This window comes from Mustela putorius, unplaced genomic scaffold, assembly GCF_011764305.1.
Source record: "Mustela putorius furo isolate JIRA1106 unplaced genomic scaffold, ASM1176430v1.1 tig00001012_pilon_pilon_pilon, whole genome shotgun sequence".
In the NCBI taxonomy this organism is placed as follows: domain Eukaryota; kingdom Metazoa; phylum Chordata; class Mammalia; order Carnivora; family Mustelidae; genus Mustela; species Mustela putorius.
The window spans coordinates 501,454-522,251 of NW_025421531.1; the positions used below are offsets into that span (position 1 = coordinate 501,454).

The following is a 20,798-nucleotide window of genomic DNA, read 5'->3' on the forward strand; positions in this document are numbered from 1 at the left end:
TTTCACCCTTTCTCACCACATACAACAGATTTTTGAAAAATATGAACCACAACAAATCTTTAAAAAGCCACGAATCCTTTGTTAGCCTCCACTGTAGACAAGGATTGCAATGTGGACTTGTTATCCTCAATTAGAGGTAAGTGAAAGCATGTTCTTGCTGTATCATCTTCTGGAAAGATGCTTCTTACCTGATAGAAGAAGGCAAGAAGAGATCTCTCTTTCCCACTCCGTCTTCTTTCCCTTGCTCTTCCTTAATGCCCCTTTGTTTTCTACCCATGCCCCCTTGATGTTGGAGCTGTGAGCCATCACCTTTTTAATGATGTGGTTTAGTTGCCTCTACTCGAGCAATTGTCCTGCCACTATCCTTGCTTGGATCAATAAAATATAAGTGGAAATGATATATTATTTCTGGGTAGTTGCAGTAAGAAATCTTACAGAATTGCAAAACACCAACCCAGGATTTTGACAAATCCACACTGATATCACCTACTCCAGACTTCTTATAAAAGAAGCAATAAATATATGTATGCTTGAAACTATAGATGGTAGAGTTTTCAGTTATGAATTAATTCTTGCTGATAGAGAGCAGAACACTCAAGTGGCAATTCTGGCAGAAAAATAAGCAGAGAGCAGGTAAGTCATGAATAGAACTCTAGAAATCCAACGCACCTAAATTTTAATTGGTAGCATGTAATGGGATAAACTAGATTTTTTAAAGTTATTCTTTTTTTTTTTAAAGATTTAATTTATTTATTTGACAGAGAGAAATCACAAGTAGATGGAGAGGCAGGCAGAGAGAGAGAGGGAAGCAGGCTCCCTGCAGAGAAGAGAGCCCCATGCGGGGCTTGATCCCAGGACCCTGAGATCATGACCCGAGCCAAAGGCAGCGGCTTAACCCACTGAGCCACCCAGGCGCCCCTTTAAAGTTATTCTTAATTTAGAATCTTTTCTCAATAAACAAGGCATAGCTTGATATAATGAAATAGAATTTGCCAAACAGACAAACTTAATATAAATATCCACTCCTCTGTATTTTAACTTTGAGATTTTGGTAAAGTTACCTAATATTTTTGTGCCTCTGTTTCCTGGATAGTTATCTAGTTATCTAGCTAGTAATCTAAGGTTGTTGTGAGAATTAAATAAGATAACCAATTTAAAATATGCAATGCACAGGGCCCAGAATATGGTAAGCACTTGGTAAACAGTCTCTGAATATCAAATTAGTGATAATGTATTCACGGGCTTAATGGGAGAATCAAGTGACATAGTGCATATCAAATATCTAACAGAGAGAACGTTCTCAATAAATATTCATCATTCTACCTCTAGAGCAATAGCCACAGCACCTTTATTATGGGAATGTAAATAGATGATTAGATATAATTATTTTCATATATAATTTAAGGTAGAAATAAAGTATATAGCCAAAATGTCTGTTTTTATAATACCTTGAAAAGTGTCAGAATCTACTTACTTTGAAGTTCTTTGAAGTAAGGACGTGAACCTAAATATGCAGAGGCTATAAAACACCAGACTTTCATTGTCCATTGGAATTAACATTTGAATAAATATCAGGAAGAGGAGATGAGCGTAGAAATCTTCTAGATACACTTCTAGATACTCTAGAGAGATCCTGTTATGTATCTCTTCAATCTATCTTGTTAGAGCAGAAGTTTGAACCTATCCCAGCTAAGTCTCACTTTTGGTTCTCTCTTTAGAATGCTTTCCTGACTTTTGTTCCTGGCCTTGGATCATTAAACTTGTAACTATTACACCCCAAGATATTGGCAGCTGTGTTTCTAACCAGGGCCTGGTAACCCTATCATGAACCCAAAGAACCACCATCTAGTTTAACGATGTGGTTTTGTTGTTCTCTACTCAAGCCTGAATAGTTTTACCATCATATTTGGTTGGCCCAATAAAATGTGAGTGCAAGTGACGTGTGACTTCTGGGTGGCAGCATTAAGAACCATGTATGATTCACTGAGATCCATAGTCCCTGCCATATGATGGGTTCAAATCCGTAGCTGATCTCTAAATGAGGACAATGGGCAGAGAGAAGTTCCTGGCCAGTCCATGTGGTATGAATGAGAAATAGAACTTAGTTCTGTTAAATGTCTGAGATGCTGAGGTTGTTGGCTTCCACTGTCTAAACAAACCTATCCTATCTAAACAAAAACTCATTAAGGGAAGTTCTCCCTTAATTTAAGAACTCAGATATATAGATCAGGACTAGCCATTCTGGGAGTGCTCAACAAAGATCCCCTACTTATATATAAGACATCTAATAACAAATTGTGTTTCTCAGAGGCCATGTTTTAGCCTCATTATTTTATTTGTTAAGCTCAAGAATAAAATAGAGGATGTATTCGTCAGGGTTCTTCAGGGGAACAGAACCAATAGAAGAATGTATACATACACACATACATACATAAATACATGTGCGTATGTGTATTTATGTATCTCTGTAAGGTGAAGACATAGGAATATCAGTATGTAGTTCAGTTTGAGTTCAAAGGTCTGAAAACTAAGGAAACCAATGATGTAAATCCCAGTCTGAGGTAAAATGTCCCAGCTCAACAGGGAAGCAAAAAGGAAGGATTCCTTCTTCCTCTATATTGTTCTTTTTAGTCTCTCAACAGATTGGACGATGCTCGCCCACCTTGGGGAGGACAATCTACTTTATTGAATTCACTGCTTCAAATGATAATCTCGGCCAGAAACATCCTCACAGACACCCAGAAATAATGTTCAATCTGAGCACCCTAGGGTAGTGAATTTGATACATAAAATTAACCATCACAGAGGGTAAGATTTTTTTTTTTTTTAAAGACATGAATCAGAGTACTAAAAAAGCAGGAGAGAGGTTCATACTTGACTTATTTCCTTCACTCTTGTGTGAGAGAAATTATGTAGTTTCTGGCTCCTATAACACCTCAGTACCATTTATTTTAAAAATATGAAGTTCTATGGTTGAAAGTAATAGATTTTGTCTCCATTTAATTCTTTTACTTACTTTTCAGTCAGATAATTGGAATATTTCCTCTGTTAGGTTGAGAGAAAGAGATATCAAGTGAGGCTGCTAGCTTCTTGCACCTCTGTGGAAGAGTTGCTCTCGTTGGTAAAGAGTGTCACTGGCAGGGCCCTTGTCTCTCGGGACAGAGTACACATTTACACCAAATACCCACTTCTGCTCTGTTTCTGACCCTTAAACACTCTCACAGGACATTTACCCCAAGGCCACCACCATGTCTGATAAATAAAGTATTTGCTTTATTTAGAAAATATATTACTTATGGATTATTTAAACATCCCTAAATGGCATCTAGGTAATTAAATAAACAAGAGATGTATTGTACAGACCAGAGTCAACTCAGATATAAAGAATGTAGTAGGTTAAATGAGGTAACAGCATTTGTTAAGTTAAAATTAAACCAACATGTTGAATCAAGCACATAAAATATTGAGAACATTAATGAGGTTATTAATAGACATTTCTTTTACAATTCATTTTAGTGTTTAAATAAAAAATTATCTAAGGTAAAAAACTCAAATAAGATATTAGGTTTTATAGTTAATTATTTTATTTTGAAACTTGGTTCTTATATTTTTAATCATAGTTGGAGCGAAATATTTTTAATGTAATGAAAAACAGAGTATATTCTTTATCATAGTGTACCTTTAGGTTCTTGTGGATCTCAAGTATCTTTGGGGGTATATATATAGTAAGATAATATTAAAAATAAACAGAGAAACAAACTTTAAATAGAACACTGACTGGCTGTCTACATTAGGAGACACAGGTGACATTTTCCCCCACAAGGTTACTGCTCATGCTGTTAGGAGGATCTCCATTAGGCAGTCCTCCTAGGAACATATCCTAGGATGGTAGGCTCTGGATTCCATATTAAGCTTCAACAACCTAGTGAGTAAAAAGTGGAAAACATTGATTTTCTCTTGATTTCAACACCAACAAATAAGGAAAGCAAAATTTTCATCCAAACTCAGGAGTAAAAAGAGTGAGCACATCATGAATCTTTATCTAATTAAATAAATGAAATTCTTTCAGTATTTGAGGCTTTGCAGAAAAAATAGGAAATGAAGATTTACTGAAGACCTGTACATTGAATAATCCGAAGTCCATTCTCAGTTTTTGTCTTCTTTGACCTCTCAGTAATGTTTGATATGGTTGATTTCTCCCTATTTCTTGAAGTACTTTCTGTTCTTGGTGTCCAGAATGCCACACTTTCCTGGTTTGTGTCCCAGTTTGCTGGCTTCTCTTTCTTGGTCTTTTGATTCAGTCTCAATTTGCCAGCCATGACATCTTAAAATGCATCAAAACTCGGGTTTTAGACTTCTTTAAGTCTCACACAACCTAGTGATCCCCATACAACATATGTATGCTGATGACTCTACAATATCTCTAGAAAAGTGAATACAGAAGAGTTGAACATCCAGCTGCCTACTTGATCTCAAACTTAGTTCTCCCCACCAAAACTTTTCTCTTCATTGTTATCCATAATAATAAATAAAGCCATTATTTAGGCTAAAAACTTAGTAATAAATCTTTACACCTTTCTTTTTTTATATACCCCATATTCATACTCCTTTCATTTAATGCCCCATAATTCATTTAATATTCAGCATATCCTTTAAAATATTCTAGAACTGAATCAGTTTTTACCACCTCTGATGTCAATATCCTTGTCTAAATCAGATTCTACTCCTGACCCCTTATAATCTATTTTCTACATAGGATCTAGTAATGCCCATTAAAATGTTAAATCTCTTTCTTTAAACATACACCCTTCCTAAAAATCCTACAGTAGCTTCTCATAATACTTAGAATGAAATCTAAAATCCTTTCTTTATGAGTCTCAGATTATTTGTGTACCTTGTTATCTCTCTTGTCTCATCTTCTCAGTCCTGTTGACTGTTTCAAGCCACATTGACCTTTACATTGCTCTCGGAAAGCTAGTGATGTTCCTATCACTGTTCCTAAATTTGCTGATCTCTTGGCTATGCCTGGGTGGCTCTGATGGTTAAGCATCTGCCTTGAACTTAGGTCATGATCCCCAGGTCCTTGGATCCAGCCCCATGTCAGGCTCCCAGTTCAGCAGGGAGTCGTCTTCTTCCTCTCCCCGTGTTTGTGCACTCTCTCTCATTCTCTCTCAAATTAATTAAAAAAAGAAAAAAACCTTAAAAAAATAAAATAAAAATTTTCTGATATCTCTGCCTCAAATGCTATTCTCCAAGAGAGTCTCATGGTTCACTCCTTCAATATTTTCAGTGTTTCTTCAGATTAGTCACTCATATAGGGTCCTAAGAAACCTATCCCAATCTATACTCTATTCCACAATGATCTCTATCTCCTACTTTGCTCTATTTTTCTTCATAGGCACCAAAAACAAAAATAAGTAGATGAAACAAAGATCTTCAGGATGTTGGACATTAAGCAATGAAGAAAAGTAATTACCAAAAGATTAGAGACAAACAAGGGAATCTCTACAATTGCCATGACTTATCAACTTGAATGAGACCACTGGCCATGGCTGTGGAGATGAGAAAATCCCCTGAGTTAGGGAAATGGAACCAAGAGTCTGGGAAAGCCAACACAGCTAAAGTTTGTGAGACAAATTTCAGAAAATTAGAAAGCTACACAGAAAAATTCCAGAAGGAATTGTTTGTGAGACAAATTTCAGAAAATTAGAAAGCTACACAGAAAAATTCCAGAAGGTCCTCTTGAATATTCAAAAGAATACTGATCTGCACATGCATGGGAGAAAACAATTCAGGGCCAGGGAAAGAACCACTCAAGAGGATCAGAGGAAACACTATCTGGCATTCATACAAGCTGGGAATAGTGTCTGCTCACATCAATCAGAATGAACAATATTCTAAATCACAGGATATTGATAGGTTACTCAGAAAGGTCTTGTAGTAGAGAATAATTAGCCTTAGACTAAATGCTGATCTGGACCAACCTAACAAATCTTAAAAGCAAGATTGAAAAATACAAAATGATTTCTAAGTAACTGCATCCAGAATAAAAGTCAGCAAATTGTAGAAATATAAAAACATCCAGCACCAACAAGGTAAATTTAAAGTGTCTGGCATTAAGCCAAAGTTAACCATATATGCAAAGCAGGAAAACATGACTGATAATGACAATAAAAATCAGTCAATTAAAAATGATGCAGAACTAATGAAGATGGCAGAATTAGCAGCCAAGAGCATTAAAATGGTCATTAAAACTGCATTTCACTTATTCAAAAAGTTAGGGAGATGATATAAATGGGTTAGGTAGATTAGATAAATGGTATAAAAAAGAACTAAAATAAATGCCTAGCACAGATACCTCTTTGGAATAGTGATTTCATTACCTTTGGTTATATAACCAGAAGTGAGATTGTTGGATCATATGGTAGTTCTGATTTTAATTTTTAAAGGAATCTCCATACTGTTTCCATAGTGATTATACCAATTTATATTCTCATCAACATTGCACAAGGGTTCCCTTTTTTCTATCTCCTCACCAGCACTTACCTCTTAAGAGTTTTCTGATAATCATCATTCTAATAGTTGTAAGCTGATATCTCATTGTGATTTTGATTTGCTTTTTCTTAATAATTAAAGATGCTGAGCAGCTTTACATGTACTTGTTGGCTATCTCTATATCTGTTTTGGAAAAATGTCTATTCAAATTCTTTATTCATTTTTAAATCTGATTATTTGTGTTGTTGTTCTCTTGTATGAGTTGTTTATAGATTTTGAATATTAAACCCTTATCAGATATATGAATTGCAAATATATTCTTGAAGAACTCCTTTTAGCATTTTTTGTTGGCAGGTCTAGTGGTGATAAACTTTCTCAAGTTTTATTTGTCTGGGAAAGTCTTTATCTCTCCTTCATTTCTGAAGATCAACTTTACCAAATAAAGTATTCTTGATTGACAATTTTTTTCTTTCAGCACATTTAATATCTCTTCCTACAGTCCCAGTCTTTACAGTTTCTGCTGAGAAATTAGCTGACGGACTTATTTTTATAAAGTTCCTCTTATAAATTACATGCTTCTTTTCTTTTGCTCTTTTCAAGATTTTTTTGTCTTTGATTTTTGAGAGTTCATTATGGTATATCTCCAAAAATATGTCTTTGAGTTGAACTTGTTTCTGGATATATGAACTTCATGAACTTGGATTCCAAATATCTCTCTGGCTTGGGGAAGTTTTCAGACATTATTTCTTTAAATAAGTTATCTGCTTCTTTCTCCCTCCTGGGACTCCAAACTGCATGGATTGTTTCTTTTACTAACATCATAAAAATCCTGTAGGCTTTCTTTATTCCTTTTCATTCTTTTTCTCTTGCTCCACTGACTGGATAATTTCAAACAATTTGTCTTCAAGTTTCACTGATTCTTTCTTCCACTTGATCCAGTTTGCTGTCAAAACCATCTATTGAATTCTTTGGTTCAGCCACCGTAGTCTTCAGCTCCTTTTCATGTTCCTATCTGTTTTGAACTTGTCATTGTTCTCTTGTATTGTTTTCTTAATTTTGTTAAATTGTTTATCTGTGTTCTCTTGTAGCTCTCTGAGCATTTTTAGACAATTAGTTTGAATGCTCTATCAGGCAATTCTTGTATCTCTATTTTAGTGGAGAGGGGCTCAGTTTCTAAAGGTTTACTGTATTTCTATGGTGATGTCATGTTTTCTTAATTCTTCACAATCTCTGTAGCCTTGTTCAAGTATTTGCATATTTGAAGAAACAGTCTTCTTCTTCAGTCTTTCTACACTGAGTTCAGTAAGGAAAGGCCTTTTTCTGGGTATAGGGATACACTAGAGCATTCTGTGATCCTGGGTCTAATGTTGTAATGTTGTAAGGTGCTAAGTGCTAAGTGCATGTGGTATGTCTGGTGACTCTGGGTTCAACCTATGTGATCTCTTAATGGCTCAGGCTGCTGGGATCAACAACTGCATGGGCCTTGGCAAGCACCATAGGGTAGGTCTTCATTTGCTACAAGGACTGTTGGAATCCTCAGGAACACCTCCATATCAATCAAGCATTGGTGTGGCCTGAGTGGTGGTGTGCACACACTCGGCTGCAGGGCTGGTTGCAGATCCTGTGTAATGACAAGAGCTGGTTGCAGACATATATAGTAAAAAGGCCATGGCCAGAAGCAAGGGCAGTGGTTAACTGCCAGAGCACAACAGCTGTAGGGGTCTGGGCTGTCAGTGTCCACCCCCCATGGCTGGAGGCTATTGCCATGGCACATGCACAAAAGAAAACCAGTAACAAGAGTCTCATCAGGGGTGTGCAAGTGCACAGATGGTTGGGCTAGCTGCAGGTGAGCACAATGGTCATGTCTGTGATAAGAGACAGGACTGGATCTGGCTCTTAGTAAGCACTACCATGGTAGCAGGGTCTCTCCAGGGATACACACATGGCAGTTGAGGTCTGGGATGAGAATCAGGACAATAGAGTGCAGGCTCATAGCTGGAGAGGTTAGCCCAGAGTGTGCACACAGCAGTGGCAGTCAGCTGTGAAGGTCTGGACTTGTGTCTCATTGTGCAACTGCAGAGGCCGGGGTTGCCTGTCTGTGTGAATCCTGGGCTCCAGTGGGGAATGGGGGTAGTAGGAGGGATAGGGGAGGTATTCAAGCAGCTGGCACCTATGAACATGAAACTTATGGGAGAAAACATCAACAGTGAAACCTTCAGGGTCCAAAATGACTGTGCTGGCATTTGGTTTCTACAGTGGCAAAAGCTCCTGGGATCCCTTGCAGAGAAGGCCATGGGAAACCATGGCCATTTCCACTGTGGGGCTAATACTGGTTGACCCTCTTGTTCTAGACTGTCTTTAGTTGTCTCAGCTTTGCTGGTCTCTGGGTGAGGTGAAACTAAAGTGAGACCTTCATGCAGCGCCCCCAAAAGTTTCAGGATTCTGATCACTCACCCTACTATCCCTTTCCTGTCATGGGACTCTTTAACTAGGGAGTTCCCTCTTGGCACTGAGCAGTTTCAGCCTGGTGGGTGGAATAATGCAAGAAAATGAAGTTGTTCTTCCTTCCCTTTTTATATGGTTATTCTCAGGGATATTTTTGTATTTTGTTTGTTTGTTTTGTTGTTATTGTTGTTTCCACTGCTGTGTTGCCAAAGTATCTTAAGTGAACTTCTGAGCCCTCCTGAAGCTGTTTTTGTTCATGGATAGATGTCTAATTGTTTACTTTTGTGGGGGAACAGAGACCGGGTTCTTCTACTCTGCATTTTGAATATGTTGGTCCCTAACGTGCATTTAATTGAAGTCCTCAGGAAGGGATGGATCGAAAAAACATTTGAAAAAGATGGATGAAAAATTTCCAAACCTGATGGAAACCATAAACCCACATGCGTTCAAGAAGTTAGATGAAACCTAAAAAAAAGAAGAAAGAGGAGGAGGAGGAAACTATAGTAAGGCACATCATAATCAAATTGCTCAAGACCAATGGTACAGAGAAATATTGAAAACATCCAGAGAAAAATGGAACTTTGCACACAGAAAGCTAATCATGAACACAGATTTCTCACTGGAAACAATACATATGAGAAAATAATATTATTGAAATGGTGACATTTAGAAAAGAAAACTATTGAGAATGCTATAAAGAAAATACTTTTCAAAAATAAAGGCAAAAGACTTTTTCAGAAATACAAAGCTGAAGAATTCATCACCAGCACGCCTACACTACCAAAATAATAAAGAATATTAGGGAATATTAATAAAGAAAGAATATTAGAGAAAGTACTTTGGCAGAAAGAAAATGGCTCTGCATAAATATATTAATATACATGAAGAAATGAAGATCAGCAACAATGGTAACTAGAAGAGAAAATGTATGCATGTTTTTCTCTATTATTTAAATGTATCTAGAAGGTAATTGATTATTTGAGCAAAAACAACAAGGTAGTATGGGGGTTATGAAATATGTAACAATAAAATGCATGTAACAACATCACAAAAGACATGGGAAGATAAATAAAATACACTACTGTAAAGTTCTTGTAGTACACATAAAGTGATATCATGTCATTAAAATTTAACTATTTAAATAAGCATACAATCTACCTTAGGCAATCACTAATAAAAGTGAAGATAACTAATAAGCCAACAAAATAGGAACAACAACAACAAAATACTCAATTAGTTCAAAAGAAGACAGACCAAAGAAGAAAATAGCACAAAAAACAAATGAGACAAATAAAAAGTGACTAGCAAAATAATATATTTAATTCTAATTATTAACACTACATTAAATGTAAATAGTCTAAACACACCACTTAAAAGGCAAAAAAACCCTGTTATATTGGATATAAAAACAAAACTTAACTATATACTGCTTATAAGAAATGATGTTTAAATAGACACAAAGGGTTTAAAAATAACGGAATGGAAAAAAGATATGCCATGATGATACTAATTAAAAGAAAAGTTGGAGTGGCTATATTAAGAATAGAAAAATTCAATTTCAGAATAAGAAATATTATCAATAATAAAAGTGATCATTTCATACTATTGAAGGGATGCCTTTTTTTCAAGAGACCATAGCAATCCCAAATATTTATGCATATGATCACCGGGTTTCAAAATGTGGGTAGCAAAAACTAATATAATTGCAAAAAGAAAGAGACAATCCACAGATATAATCTCAATTATATTGAAATTAAAGATTTCAATATTCCTGTGTCAATAATTGACTTAAAATAAAGTTGACAGATGTCAGGAAATACATAGAATACTTGGACAATACTATCAACTAAATTGACCTAATCAACATTTATAACATATTCCTTCCAACGATAGGAAATTATATATTTTTTCAGTTTCATGTGGTATACTTACTAAGATAAACTATATTCCAAGTCATAAAGCAAGCTTCAATAAATTTAAAGGAGTCAAGTCTTTTAAAATATGTTTTCTGAGAACCATGGAATTAAATTAGAAATAACAATAGAAATATCCTTGGAATATTGATAAATATTGGAAACTAAAGAACACATTTATAAATAATCCATAGTTTGAAGGAAGAATGAAGAGAAAAATTAGAGAGCATTTTGATCCCAGGACCCTGAGATCATGACCTGAGTGAAGGCAGAGGCTTAACCCACTGAGCCACCCAGGGACCCCCAGTTAATATATTCTTAATGTGAAAACTAAATGCTTTCCCCTTAAGATCAGGAATAAGATAGGATGTCCACTTTCACCACTTCCTTTCTATGTGTGAAAGATTCTGGCCATTGAGGCCGGCTAAACAAAAGCCACCCTGATTGTAAGAAATACAATTGTCTTTATTTGAAGACATGATCATCTTCATAAAAGATCTGACGGACAATGTGCTACTAAGGAAAAAAGTGAATTTAGAGATGTTGTAGAAGAAAAGATCTCTACACAAAAATGAAAACTGTATTTCTATATTAACAATGAACAGTCAGAAATTGAAATATTTTTAAAATAGTATTTACAATAGCATAAAAAAATGACTTTGAGGTGAATCTGACCAAAGGTTATTACTTATAAATTAAAAACAGTAAAACATTGCTGAGAGAAATTAAAGAAAATCTAAATAAATGGAGAGATGTTCTTTACTCATGGATGAGAAGACTAGATTTTTTTAAATAGTGATTTTCCTCAGATTCATCTATAGACTTACTGATCTTTCAAAAATCCCAGTGGGTTTTCCTGTATAAATTGATAAGCTGATGTTTGTTTTAAAATTTGCATGAAAATTCAAGAAACACAGAAAATCCAAAACAAATTTGAAAAATAAGAGCAAAAGAGAACTACCTGATTTCAAGACTAATTATAAGCTAAAGTATTGAAGACTGTATGGTATTGCTATAAAGATAGACAAATAGATCAATGGAACAATAGTCAAGAAAGAATCCTTTACTTTTACCCTTACCAGACAGCTGATTTGGGGCAAAGGAGGAAAGGCAAAGAAAACACAGTCTTTCAGCAAACAGTGTTTGAACAACTAGATAATCACATGCACAATATGAACACCTCACACCACATATAAAAACTAACTACAAGGGATTCTAGACCTAAATGGTAAACTGAAAAGTCTAACATTTCTTGAAGAAAATGGGAGAAAATCTTCGTGATCTTATGTTAGGCAAAGATTTCTTTGATACAACATCAAAAACATATATATAAAAGAAAAAAAATGTTGGAACACCTGGGTGGCTCAGTTGGTTAAGCATCTACTTTTGGCTCAGGTCATGATCTCAGGGTCCTGGAATTGAGCCCTATGTTGGGCTCTCTGCTCAGCTAGGAGTCTGGTTCTCCCTCTTCCTCTGCCCCTCCCTTTGCTTGTGCTCTCTCTCTCTCTCTATCTCAAATGAATAAACAAAAATCTAAAAATAAAAAAGATAAATTGGGTTTGACCAAAATTTAAAACTTCTGTTGTCAAAAATTACTATCAAAATAATAAGAAGTTAAACTGAAAGAAAATATGATAGTTATAATAAGGAATTTGCATTCAGAATATTTGGAGAATATTCAAGACTCAAAAGTAAGGGCAGGGCACCTGGGTGGCTCAGTTGGTTGAGTGTCTACCTCTGGCTTAGGTCGGAGTCCCAGGGTCCTGGGATGGAGTCCTACCTCGGGCTCTCCACTCAATGGGGAGCCTGCTTCTCCCTCTCCCTCTGCCTACTGCTCCCCTTGCTTGTGCTTGCTCTCTATCCCTTTCTTTTTCTATCAAATAAATAAGCAAAATCTTAAAAAAAAAAGTAAACAATAAGGAGGAAAAATCCAATTTTTTAAATGGAAAAAATATTTGAAGAGCCATCTCAACAAAGAATACATGTGGTGGCAATGAAGGTCATGAACATACGCTCAATTCTATTAGTCATTACCAAAATTCAAACTAAAACTCAAGGTACCAGCATAAACCTATTAGAACGAGTAAAATTAAAAATATTGATCACACTAAGTATTGGCAAGGATGTGAAACAACTCAAATTTTCAACATCAAAGATGGAAATGTAAAATGGTGCAGCCACTTTGCAGAACACTTTGGCACTTAGAAAATTAAATGTATGTATATTGTATGTTCTAACTACTCCACTCTGAACAAAGACTTGTACAAAAGTATTCATAGAAGCTTTACTTGTGATAGCCCTGAATAGGAAACAACCCAAATGTCCATCACAGGTGAATAAATAGGTAAATTTTGGTCTATCAACTCAATGGAATACTGCTCATCAATAAAGTAGGAATAAATTGCTGTTACATACAATGTAAATGAATTCGGGGAAAAAAGAGTAAATACTGTGTGTTTTTATTAATATAAAAATAGAAGATGTGAACAAAGTAAAAAAATTTTTAAAAATTAAAATAAATAAATAATAAATAAATAAATAATTAATAATTAAAATTTAAAAAAAATTTTAAAAAATAAAATAAAAATAGAAGATGCGCATTGCTCTGTAGTATCAGAACACAGATCATTGGCTGCCTCTGAGCAATGTGGGTTGGAGAGGGACAGAAGGGAGTGATGCAAAGGGAACTCAGGAAGCTCTTGGAGGTGATGGATATGTTTATTGTCTTGAATGTTATGATGGCTTGACAGATATATACACATGTCAAAACTTACTAACTTGTCCACTAAGTATGTGCAGTTTATTGTATAGCAATTATTCCTCAATAAAATCTGCTTTAAAAAGATGAATATGTATTGAATTCAGACTGTAGCTAAGGATATAGGAATTTGTGACCATCATCTTGATGATGATAGCTCAGGAGTCCCTAAAAGAGATTCACGAGGCCATGATTCTGCTCACAATGCATGCAGAACTAAGTGTCAACTGTCTATTTATAGTCAGTCTGCTTAGGTTTGAAACCCAGCCAAATAAATGTAGGAGGTGTGAATCTTTGGTAAGTTTCTTTATTCAACCCAGCTCAAATTTCTTACCCAACCTCATGAGATTGTTACAAGGATATAATAGATCATATAGTAAGTGATCAAAAAACGTTAGCTTAACAAATGCTATATTCTCATGTCAAAATTTGGGTGAGGGGTTCATAGATTTGGCCAGCTGCTCAAAGAGTTCTGTGTCTCAGAAATTCAACCACTGTGGTAAGTGAAGCTGTGAAAGGCAGGAGAAATTATTCAAAAAGAGTGTGCAGAAGCAGATGAGAAAAATAAGTACAGAATCTCGGGGAACTATCTGAGCTTGATGAGTGAGAGAGAGAGAAGGAACCAGATAAGAAAACTGAGAAGTAATGCAGAGGTAAAGCAGAAACCAGGAACTGGCAGGGTCACAGAAGCCAGAAGAGGAAATATTTTTAAGAAAAAAAAATATCACATACTTCAGCCATGTGGAAGAAGCTCAACTATAAGAAAGATCGACTGGATCTGACAAGAGTGAGTTTTAACTTTTTTGTTTATTAAGATATAATTGATATATAACATTATATTACTTGCAGGTGCACAAATAATGACTTGATATCTATAGATATTGAAAAATGATCACCACAGTGATCTAGTTAACATGTTGACCTTGAAGGGAACTATTTCACCAGAGAGGTGGGGAAACCAGGCATAGGAATGCTGAACAATTAATTCAGAGAACTTTTCGAGAAATTTAGAAATTATTAAAAAAAAAATAAAACAATGAGGCTATAGCTGTAGGTGGTGTTGGGGGAAAGAGAGTATTTCCCATGGTAAGGAGCACCTGAGCTTGTTTTCAAGATAATGGGAAGAGGCCAGAGAAAAACAGGTTGTTGGAAATGAAAAAAAGACAAAGTGACTCTTTCAAAATGAGGTTTTAAAAGAAGTCGAAGAGGAAAAGCAATGGGGTATGCAGTCTTAGAAATACCAAAAACCTTATTACATTTTATGGAAACTAGAAAGAAGAAAAGAAGAGTGAGGACCAGAGACATTTTGAGTGAAGAGGAGGAAAATTGAGGTCTCTGGTATAATTACTGAGGTCATGATCCAAAAAAAATAGATAATTGACTGACATTGCCAACACAAGCATTGTAAGGCTAAGAGACTTGAATTATCAGGAACTTGACATTACCACATACATGATGTGCTGGATGTAGATTTTCTGAAGAATTTAAAGAGATAGAGTACTGCAACCTCATATACCTGACAACAGATACTATCACAGACTCAAAGTTTTATTTTGTTTTTAATAAGTGATTATATTGATGTCAAAAGCTACAAGCAATCAACCACAATATATACAACCATGGAATGAAGGACCTAGTTACTAAGTACACAGGTTCGTCTATTAAGCCTTTGGTTCTACTTCTGATTCTGCTCCGTGACCCTGAATAAGAATCTTTGCCTTGCTGAATATCAGTGTCCAACTATAAAGTTTGAACCGGGTTGCACATGATAAAATTAAATATCTTTATTTCAGTTCCAGAGATGATATCATTTTTGGTTTAATGGGACTTGACAAGTTTTTTTTTTTTTTCATTCCAAAACAAAATATGTTATTTTCATCAGTAGATGAGAATAAATAAATAAGAAAACCCAAAGTCAACTGTCAGCCCCCTGTACCATGAGGGTTCAAATTTGTTAAAGTCCCCTAGTCACCTTTAATTTCCAATAGATAAAATAAGAAAAGTCCATTTTTCTGGCTACATAGGCTTCCTCAATCAGAGACAGCCAATGCCCTTCCAGCTTCATGTAGGTCATTCTAAACAAAATGTAGTGTTTCATTTTAGTAATAAAATTCTGAACTATTTATCTTTATGATATTTTCCAGAGAACCTGACCTCACATCAAGGAAAAGCAGTGCTTTGTTTCAGAAGGACACAAGTATAGTAATTAAATATGAAGTTTCAGGAATGAGATCACCTGAGTTTGAATTCTGGCCCCATTGCCTACTAATTATAGCTTTACCCTTCCAAGCCTCCTATTCTCCACCAGCAAGACAGCACTGTTAAAAATTTCAATGAGCGTGTGCATCAGATATGCTTAGGATAACATCAGGCACATAGTGAGCAATAAATGTTATTCTTTTTTTAATTTTTAATAAAAATGCACTACCTTTGGGGGAAATATTTTTTCCCTCAGTGAATATTTCTTCTGTTCAGATATTGGGTACATTTTATTTGCAGCCTGAATATAAATTAGCTTTAATTGAGGCAATTAATCTTGAGATTAGTGTGGCCCCACAAAAAGCCATTGAATAGAGGGTGGCATTTAGAATATTTTCTGAATGGGACGCCTGGGTGGCTCAGTTGGTTAAACAGCTGCTTTTGGCTCAGGTCGTGATCCCAGCGTCCTAGGATCGAGTCCCACATCGGGCTCCTTGCTCAGCAGGGAGCCTGCTTCTCCCTCTGTCACTGCCTGCTGTTCTGTCTGCCTGTGCTCGCTCTCTCTCTCTGATAAACCTTCCACTTCATTTTTCCTCCTTCTTTTTCCCACCCATTTGTCTCCACTCCAGTAGGAAACAATGGTCCAGATATTGTTAGCAGAGAGTCCAAATAAATAGAAGGAGGCCTATCAGTTGGGGCGGCGGGGTGGCTCATTGGGTTAAGTGTCTGCCTTTGGCTCAGGTCATGATCCACGGGTCCTGGGATTGAGCCCCGCATCAAGCCCCACATTAGGAATCCTTGATCAGCCAGGATCCTGCTTCTCCCTCTGTCCCTCCCCCTGCTCATGCTTTCTCTCTCTCTCTCTCTCAAATAAATAAGATCTAAAATTTTAAAAAAGAATCATTCTCTTTTATCTTAAAAAAGAGAGAGAGAGAGGCCTATCGAGAACTGGGTAAACAAACAAACAAACAAAAGAGCTGGGTATGCCAATTTGAACAGCTAAGAATTTATGTTGTGAACAATGGAGTGCCAATCTGGAGTTAAACGGGGAAACAGAAAGATGAAATATGCATGTTAGGAGATGATTTAGGGATAACTATAAAACATGAATTGGTGAACTTTTTCTGGAAATGGTTACATAATATTTTAGTTTTTGCCAGGTTTTGTTACAACTGCTGAATTTTGCTGCTATAGGACAAAGGCCCCCATAGGTGAGATGTAAATTAATGGGTATGGCTGTTGTTCTAATAAAACTTTATTTACAAAAACAAGCAGCAGTAGCAAGCAGAATTTGACCTTGTTATAGAAGATGAATTGTACAGTGTAAGATTGAACCAGAATCAGGTATTCCAATGAAGTAGTTAGCATAATTGACCAAGAAAGACCTGAGGAAACTTGAAGAAAGCCATTAGCAGAGAGACAAAAAGGAGGCAATAAGGTTTTCATATATGTAGGAGATAGAAACCACAGGTCCTAATAACCAGTTGGATATAGGTAGAAGTGATCATGAAAATCCAAAGTTTAGATCTGATTTGGATGATAGCATACAGGTGGTACTCCCCACTCAATGATGGGAAACACGGGCACTGAACTATTACACAGTACCTAGGAAAGCTCTGCCCTCTGGTCACAAGTCACAGCCCTGACCAAAATTCTCTTCTCGGTGCAGAACCAGCAACATAATTTCCATGACCCACTATAAAATAAATGAACTTGTGGGAACCCTTATTGAAAATGATTAAGGTTTTCAAGACAATAACAGTAGGGCTTTAAATAAAGCATGGAAGCCTTTTGAAGCACTGGGCCTTGTGCCCACAAAGATTTACAGGACCATGAATCTGACCCTGCCCTTATCTCCAGGCTGGCATCCTTCAGGGGTGGGTTAGCTACCGTAATTCCAGAAGCATGCTATATTTACAAAATGGAGCTTCTAGTCATGTTTCTTTTGACTAATGGATTTCAAGGATGTTTTTCCACAGTGCAGGGCTTTGCTGTGCCAGTAATTAAGGAAATTTTTTACTGGGGTCATAGCTTTTTAACATGCCTCCAAAGCCCACTTTTGTTCCCAATCTGTCACATAATGTAAATAGCTGTACTTCAATGGTGACTTCAAGTTAAAGGACCTTTTTAAATTTTTTCTTCCCTCATCTCTTATTCAAGATATGGCAGAATGGCAGAGGTGAGAGAAGACTCATGAGGTGAGGGAAGACTCAATCCCCATGACTGACTGATACTGCCTTTGGAAGATGAGTTTCTCTCTGTGCATCAAGTTGACAAGGCATTTGGGGTGGCACACTGAAAAGGAAGGTAAGCTCCAAAGTCCTAGATAGCACCCCCCAGCCATTTCCTCGGGGGACCTATTGATGTCTTAGAAGGTTAAACCCACTAGGAAGCATGGAGAATGTTCTGTGGCCAGTGAAGAAAACTTTCTTTGATTAGAAGTCCAAAAATACATGCTGTCTGTCCAACTTAGCCACCATTGTTTAGTACCCTTAATCGACTCTTGACATTGCTTAGTACATCTTCCTTATGGTGACACGTGAAGCATGGGTCTTCAAGACCTTAAAGTCAGGTTTTGTATTATCTTTGTTCTTATTCCATAAAGTTTCAGAGGACCTATCATGTCAGGATATTAGATAATTTATGATTCATAACAAAGAGCAAGAAAAAAGAAAAATGTCATCATAGCTGATTATGATGTTTATGTACACACACACACACTCCATTTACAATCAATTACTCCCCTATTTACCAAGAAATATTTCTTTCCATTTGGAAAAAGGAAAGCGAACTACCCAAACACAAGAATTCCTACAGAGCAGTCACCTATTTAGGGTTGCCAGATAAAATAAGAGACACTAAGTATTTATAGAGATTTGGGACATAGTTATACATTAAAATGTGTTATTTATTTGAAATTCTAATTTAATTGGATGCCCTGTTTTTTGTTTTTTGTTTTTTTTTTAATTGGTAAATCTGGCAACTCTAGAGCTGTGTGGGAAATCTAACCATATAACTTCTAAAGTCTCATTTAGCCCTGAGATTCTCAATCTAGCATGACTTTATGGTTTCCAGTAAACCTATCTAAGAGTAGAAGTTAAGTAGAAAATAGTAATTCAATAGAAGAATCTGTTAATCAAGCAAAACAGTAACCGCAAATGTAATCCACCTAATTGTAACCCTAACCCTAACCTAACTTAATGGTCTATAAAGTGTGATGTGCTCACCGCAGGAGACATTCAAGGCAGTCCACTTAAGTAGAGGAGGTAAAAAGGAGAACATTCCATTTTTAAATTAGAAAGAAGTTGACAGAAGAATTGAGCCTAGTTCTCTGTCTCTATCAGGAGGTGAAGGTATCATGAAGGATCTGCGATAGTTTCACAACACAGGGGGTCAACAAAGAAAAGCATATATTAGTTTTCAGCACTATTAAAAGGGAGGGATAAAAATGTTTTTAATTTTTGTGCTTTGCTTTGCCACAAATGACATGACATCCTTAAAAATGTATAAGCATCTTTTTTGCATAAGCATGATTTTTGAAACTTAAATTTTCCAATATAATTTCTGCAGAGTTTAAATTATTTTCAAAGATACAAAACTGTGATTCTCCAGTTACTGTGCAGCAATAGCTCAAGGACATCAAGGATGGCAGGGATTTAGTGGATAAATTTCAACAAAAACCTTTGCTTAATTACCGGGTGAAATTTAATTCCATAATTTAATAATCACAATTAATAATGCATTTTTTCTTTTGGATCTATATACCAACATGGCATATATTTTTCAGTTATGACAACCATTACAACCAAGTATCAGAATTGCTTTCCCATAAAATTTTGTACAATAATAAAGTAGCTCCATACTTTTTATGTACGAAAATATTCGTATACATCTTCTTTGTGGAAACAAAACAGTTTTGATATTTTGCTTTACATGTTGAAACATTTCAGGGAAATTAAAGTGTGTTGAATCATTTATAAATAAAATGAAATATAAATTATTATATCTTTGATCTTTACCTCATCTACTTATTTTTTAAATTTTGAGACTATTTTATTATATTAGAGACAATGGAAAAATTCATATAATTTTTAAATAAATAATACTTAGAAATCAGAGAAGTGTTTAAAATTTTCAATTTGAGAGCTATGTAGTAAAATATATGTTCGGTGATCTGCACAATTACCTATCAGAGATATTTAGGAGACATTTCAAAATGGGTTGGGGATTTATTCTAAACTCTTAAGTTTTACTCATTTTTTTCCACTGAGTTTATTATTTTTGACAATTCTAGAGTATCCTAGGTAAAATTGCTTTTTATTTTGGAGGGGTGGGCAGTCTCCTCTTTTGGCAAAAAAAAAAAAAAGTGTTTAATTTGGAGACCCAAGCCAGAACTATTCTTAAACTGCCTTTGCCTCAAAATTTAGAGGAACAAGGGTAAGTCTTCATTTTTGCATATAATACATAGTTCAGCAGTGCTGTTTAAAAGCTAATTTAATCATTTCTATTACAGATTAAACCTAGTTCCTCTTCTTATAACCATCCAAAAAAAAAATTACTTACAACTCTGAATCTGAAGATAATCATTAGATTCTTTTCTTTAAAAAATGTTTGTGTCATTTTTAATTTAGTAAAGGAGAGTGCAATACATTTTTTCTATTTTTTGTTAATTTGTCTACTTTAAAAAAACTCACATATTTGTAAAGTAATTGAATTTTTAAAAAAAAGATTGTATTTAGAATAAAGAGCTAACCAACAAATTCAGAAAATATTAGATCAAAGAATGGATAACTTAGTGTTCTTTGAAATTGCTAGGAATTCTTGGAGAGCTAAAAAGAAATAATAGACAAGAGTAGAAATCATATGAAGTTAGATAAAGTTTAGTAACATGAACAAAGATCACTTTTTTGTTTGTTTGTTTTTTGTTTCGGTAAGCTCTAAGCACAATATGGGGCCTGAACTCATGACCCAGAAATCATGCTCTACCA

The 20,798-nt window shown here is 35.5% G+C and overlaps 1 protein-coding gene across 2 annotated transcripts in view; it reads left to right on the forward strand.

Annotated features, from left to right (window-relative positions):
- Positions 1–13,968: 13,968 nt before the first annotated feature.
- The window catches only part of ATP6V1G3 (ATPase H+ transporting V1 subunit G3), a 52,638-nt gene continuing 45,808 nt past the window's right edge, over positions 13,969–20,798 (forward strand). The window contains exons 1-2 of one of the 2 annotated variants that reach the window (XM_004756226.3): positions 13,969–14,398; positions 17,971–18,117. In XM_004756226.3, coding sequence (XP_004756283.1) covers positions 18,057–18,117 — 61 coding nt within the window. In that variant the 5' untranslated portion in view covers positions 13,969–14,398; positions 17,971–18,056. Of the gene's footprint in view, positions 14,399–17,970; positions 18,118–20,798 lie in introns of those variants that run through there. The other variant, XM_045086987.1, reaches the window with a different exon arrangement.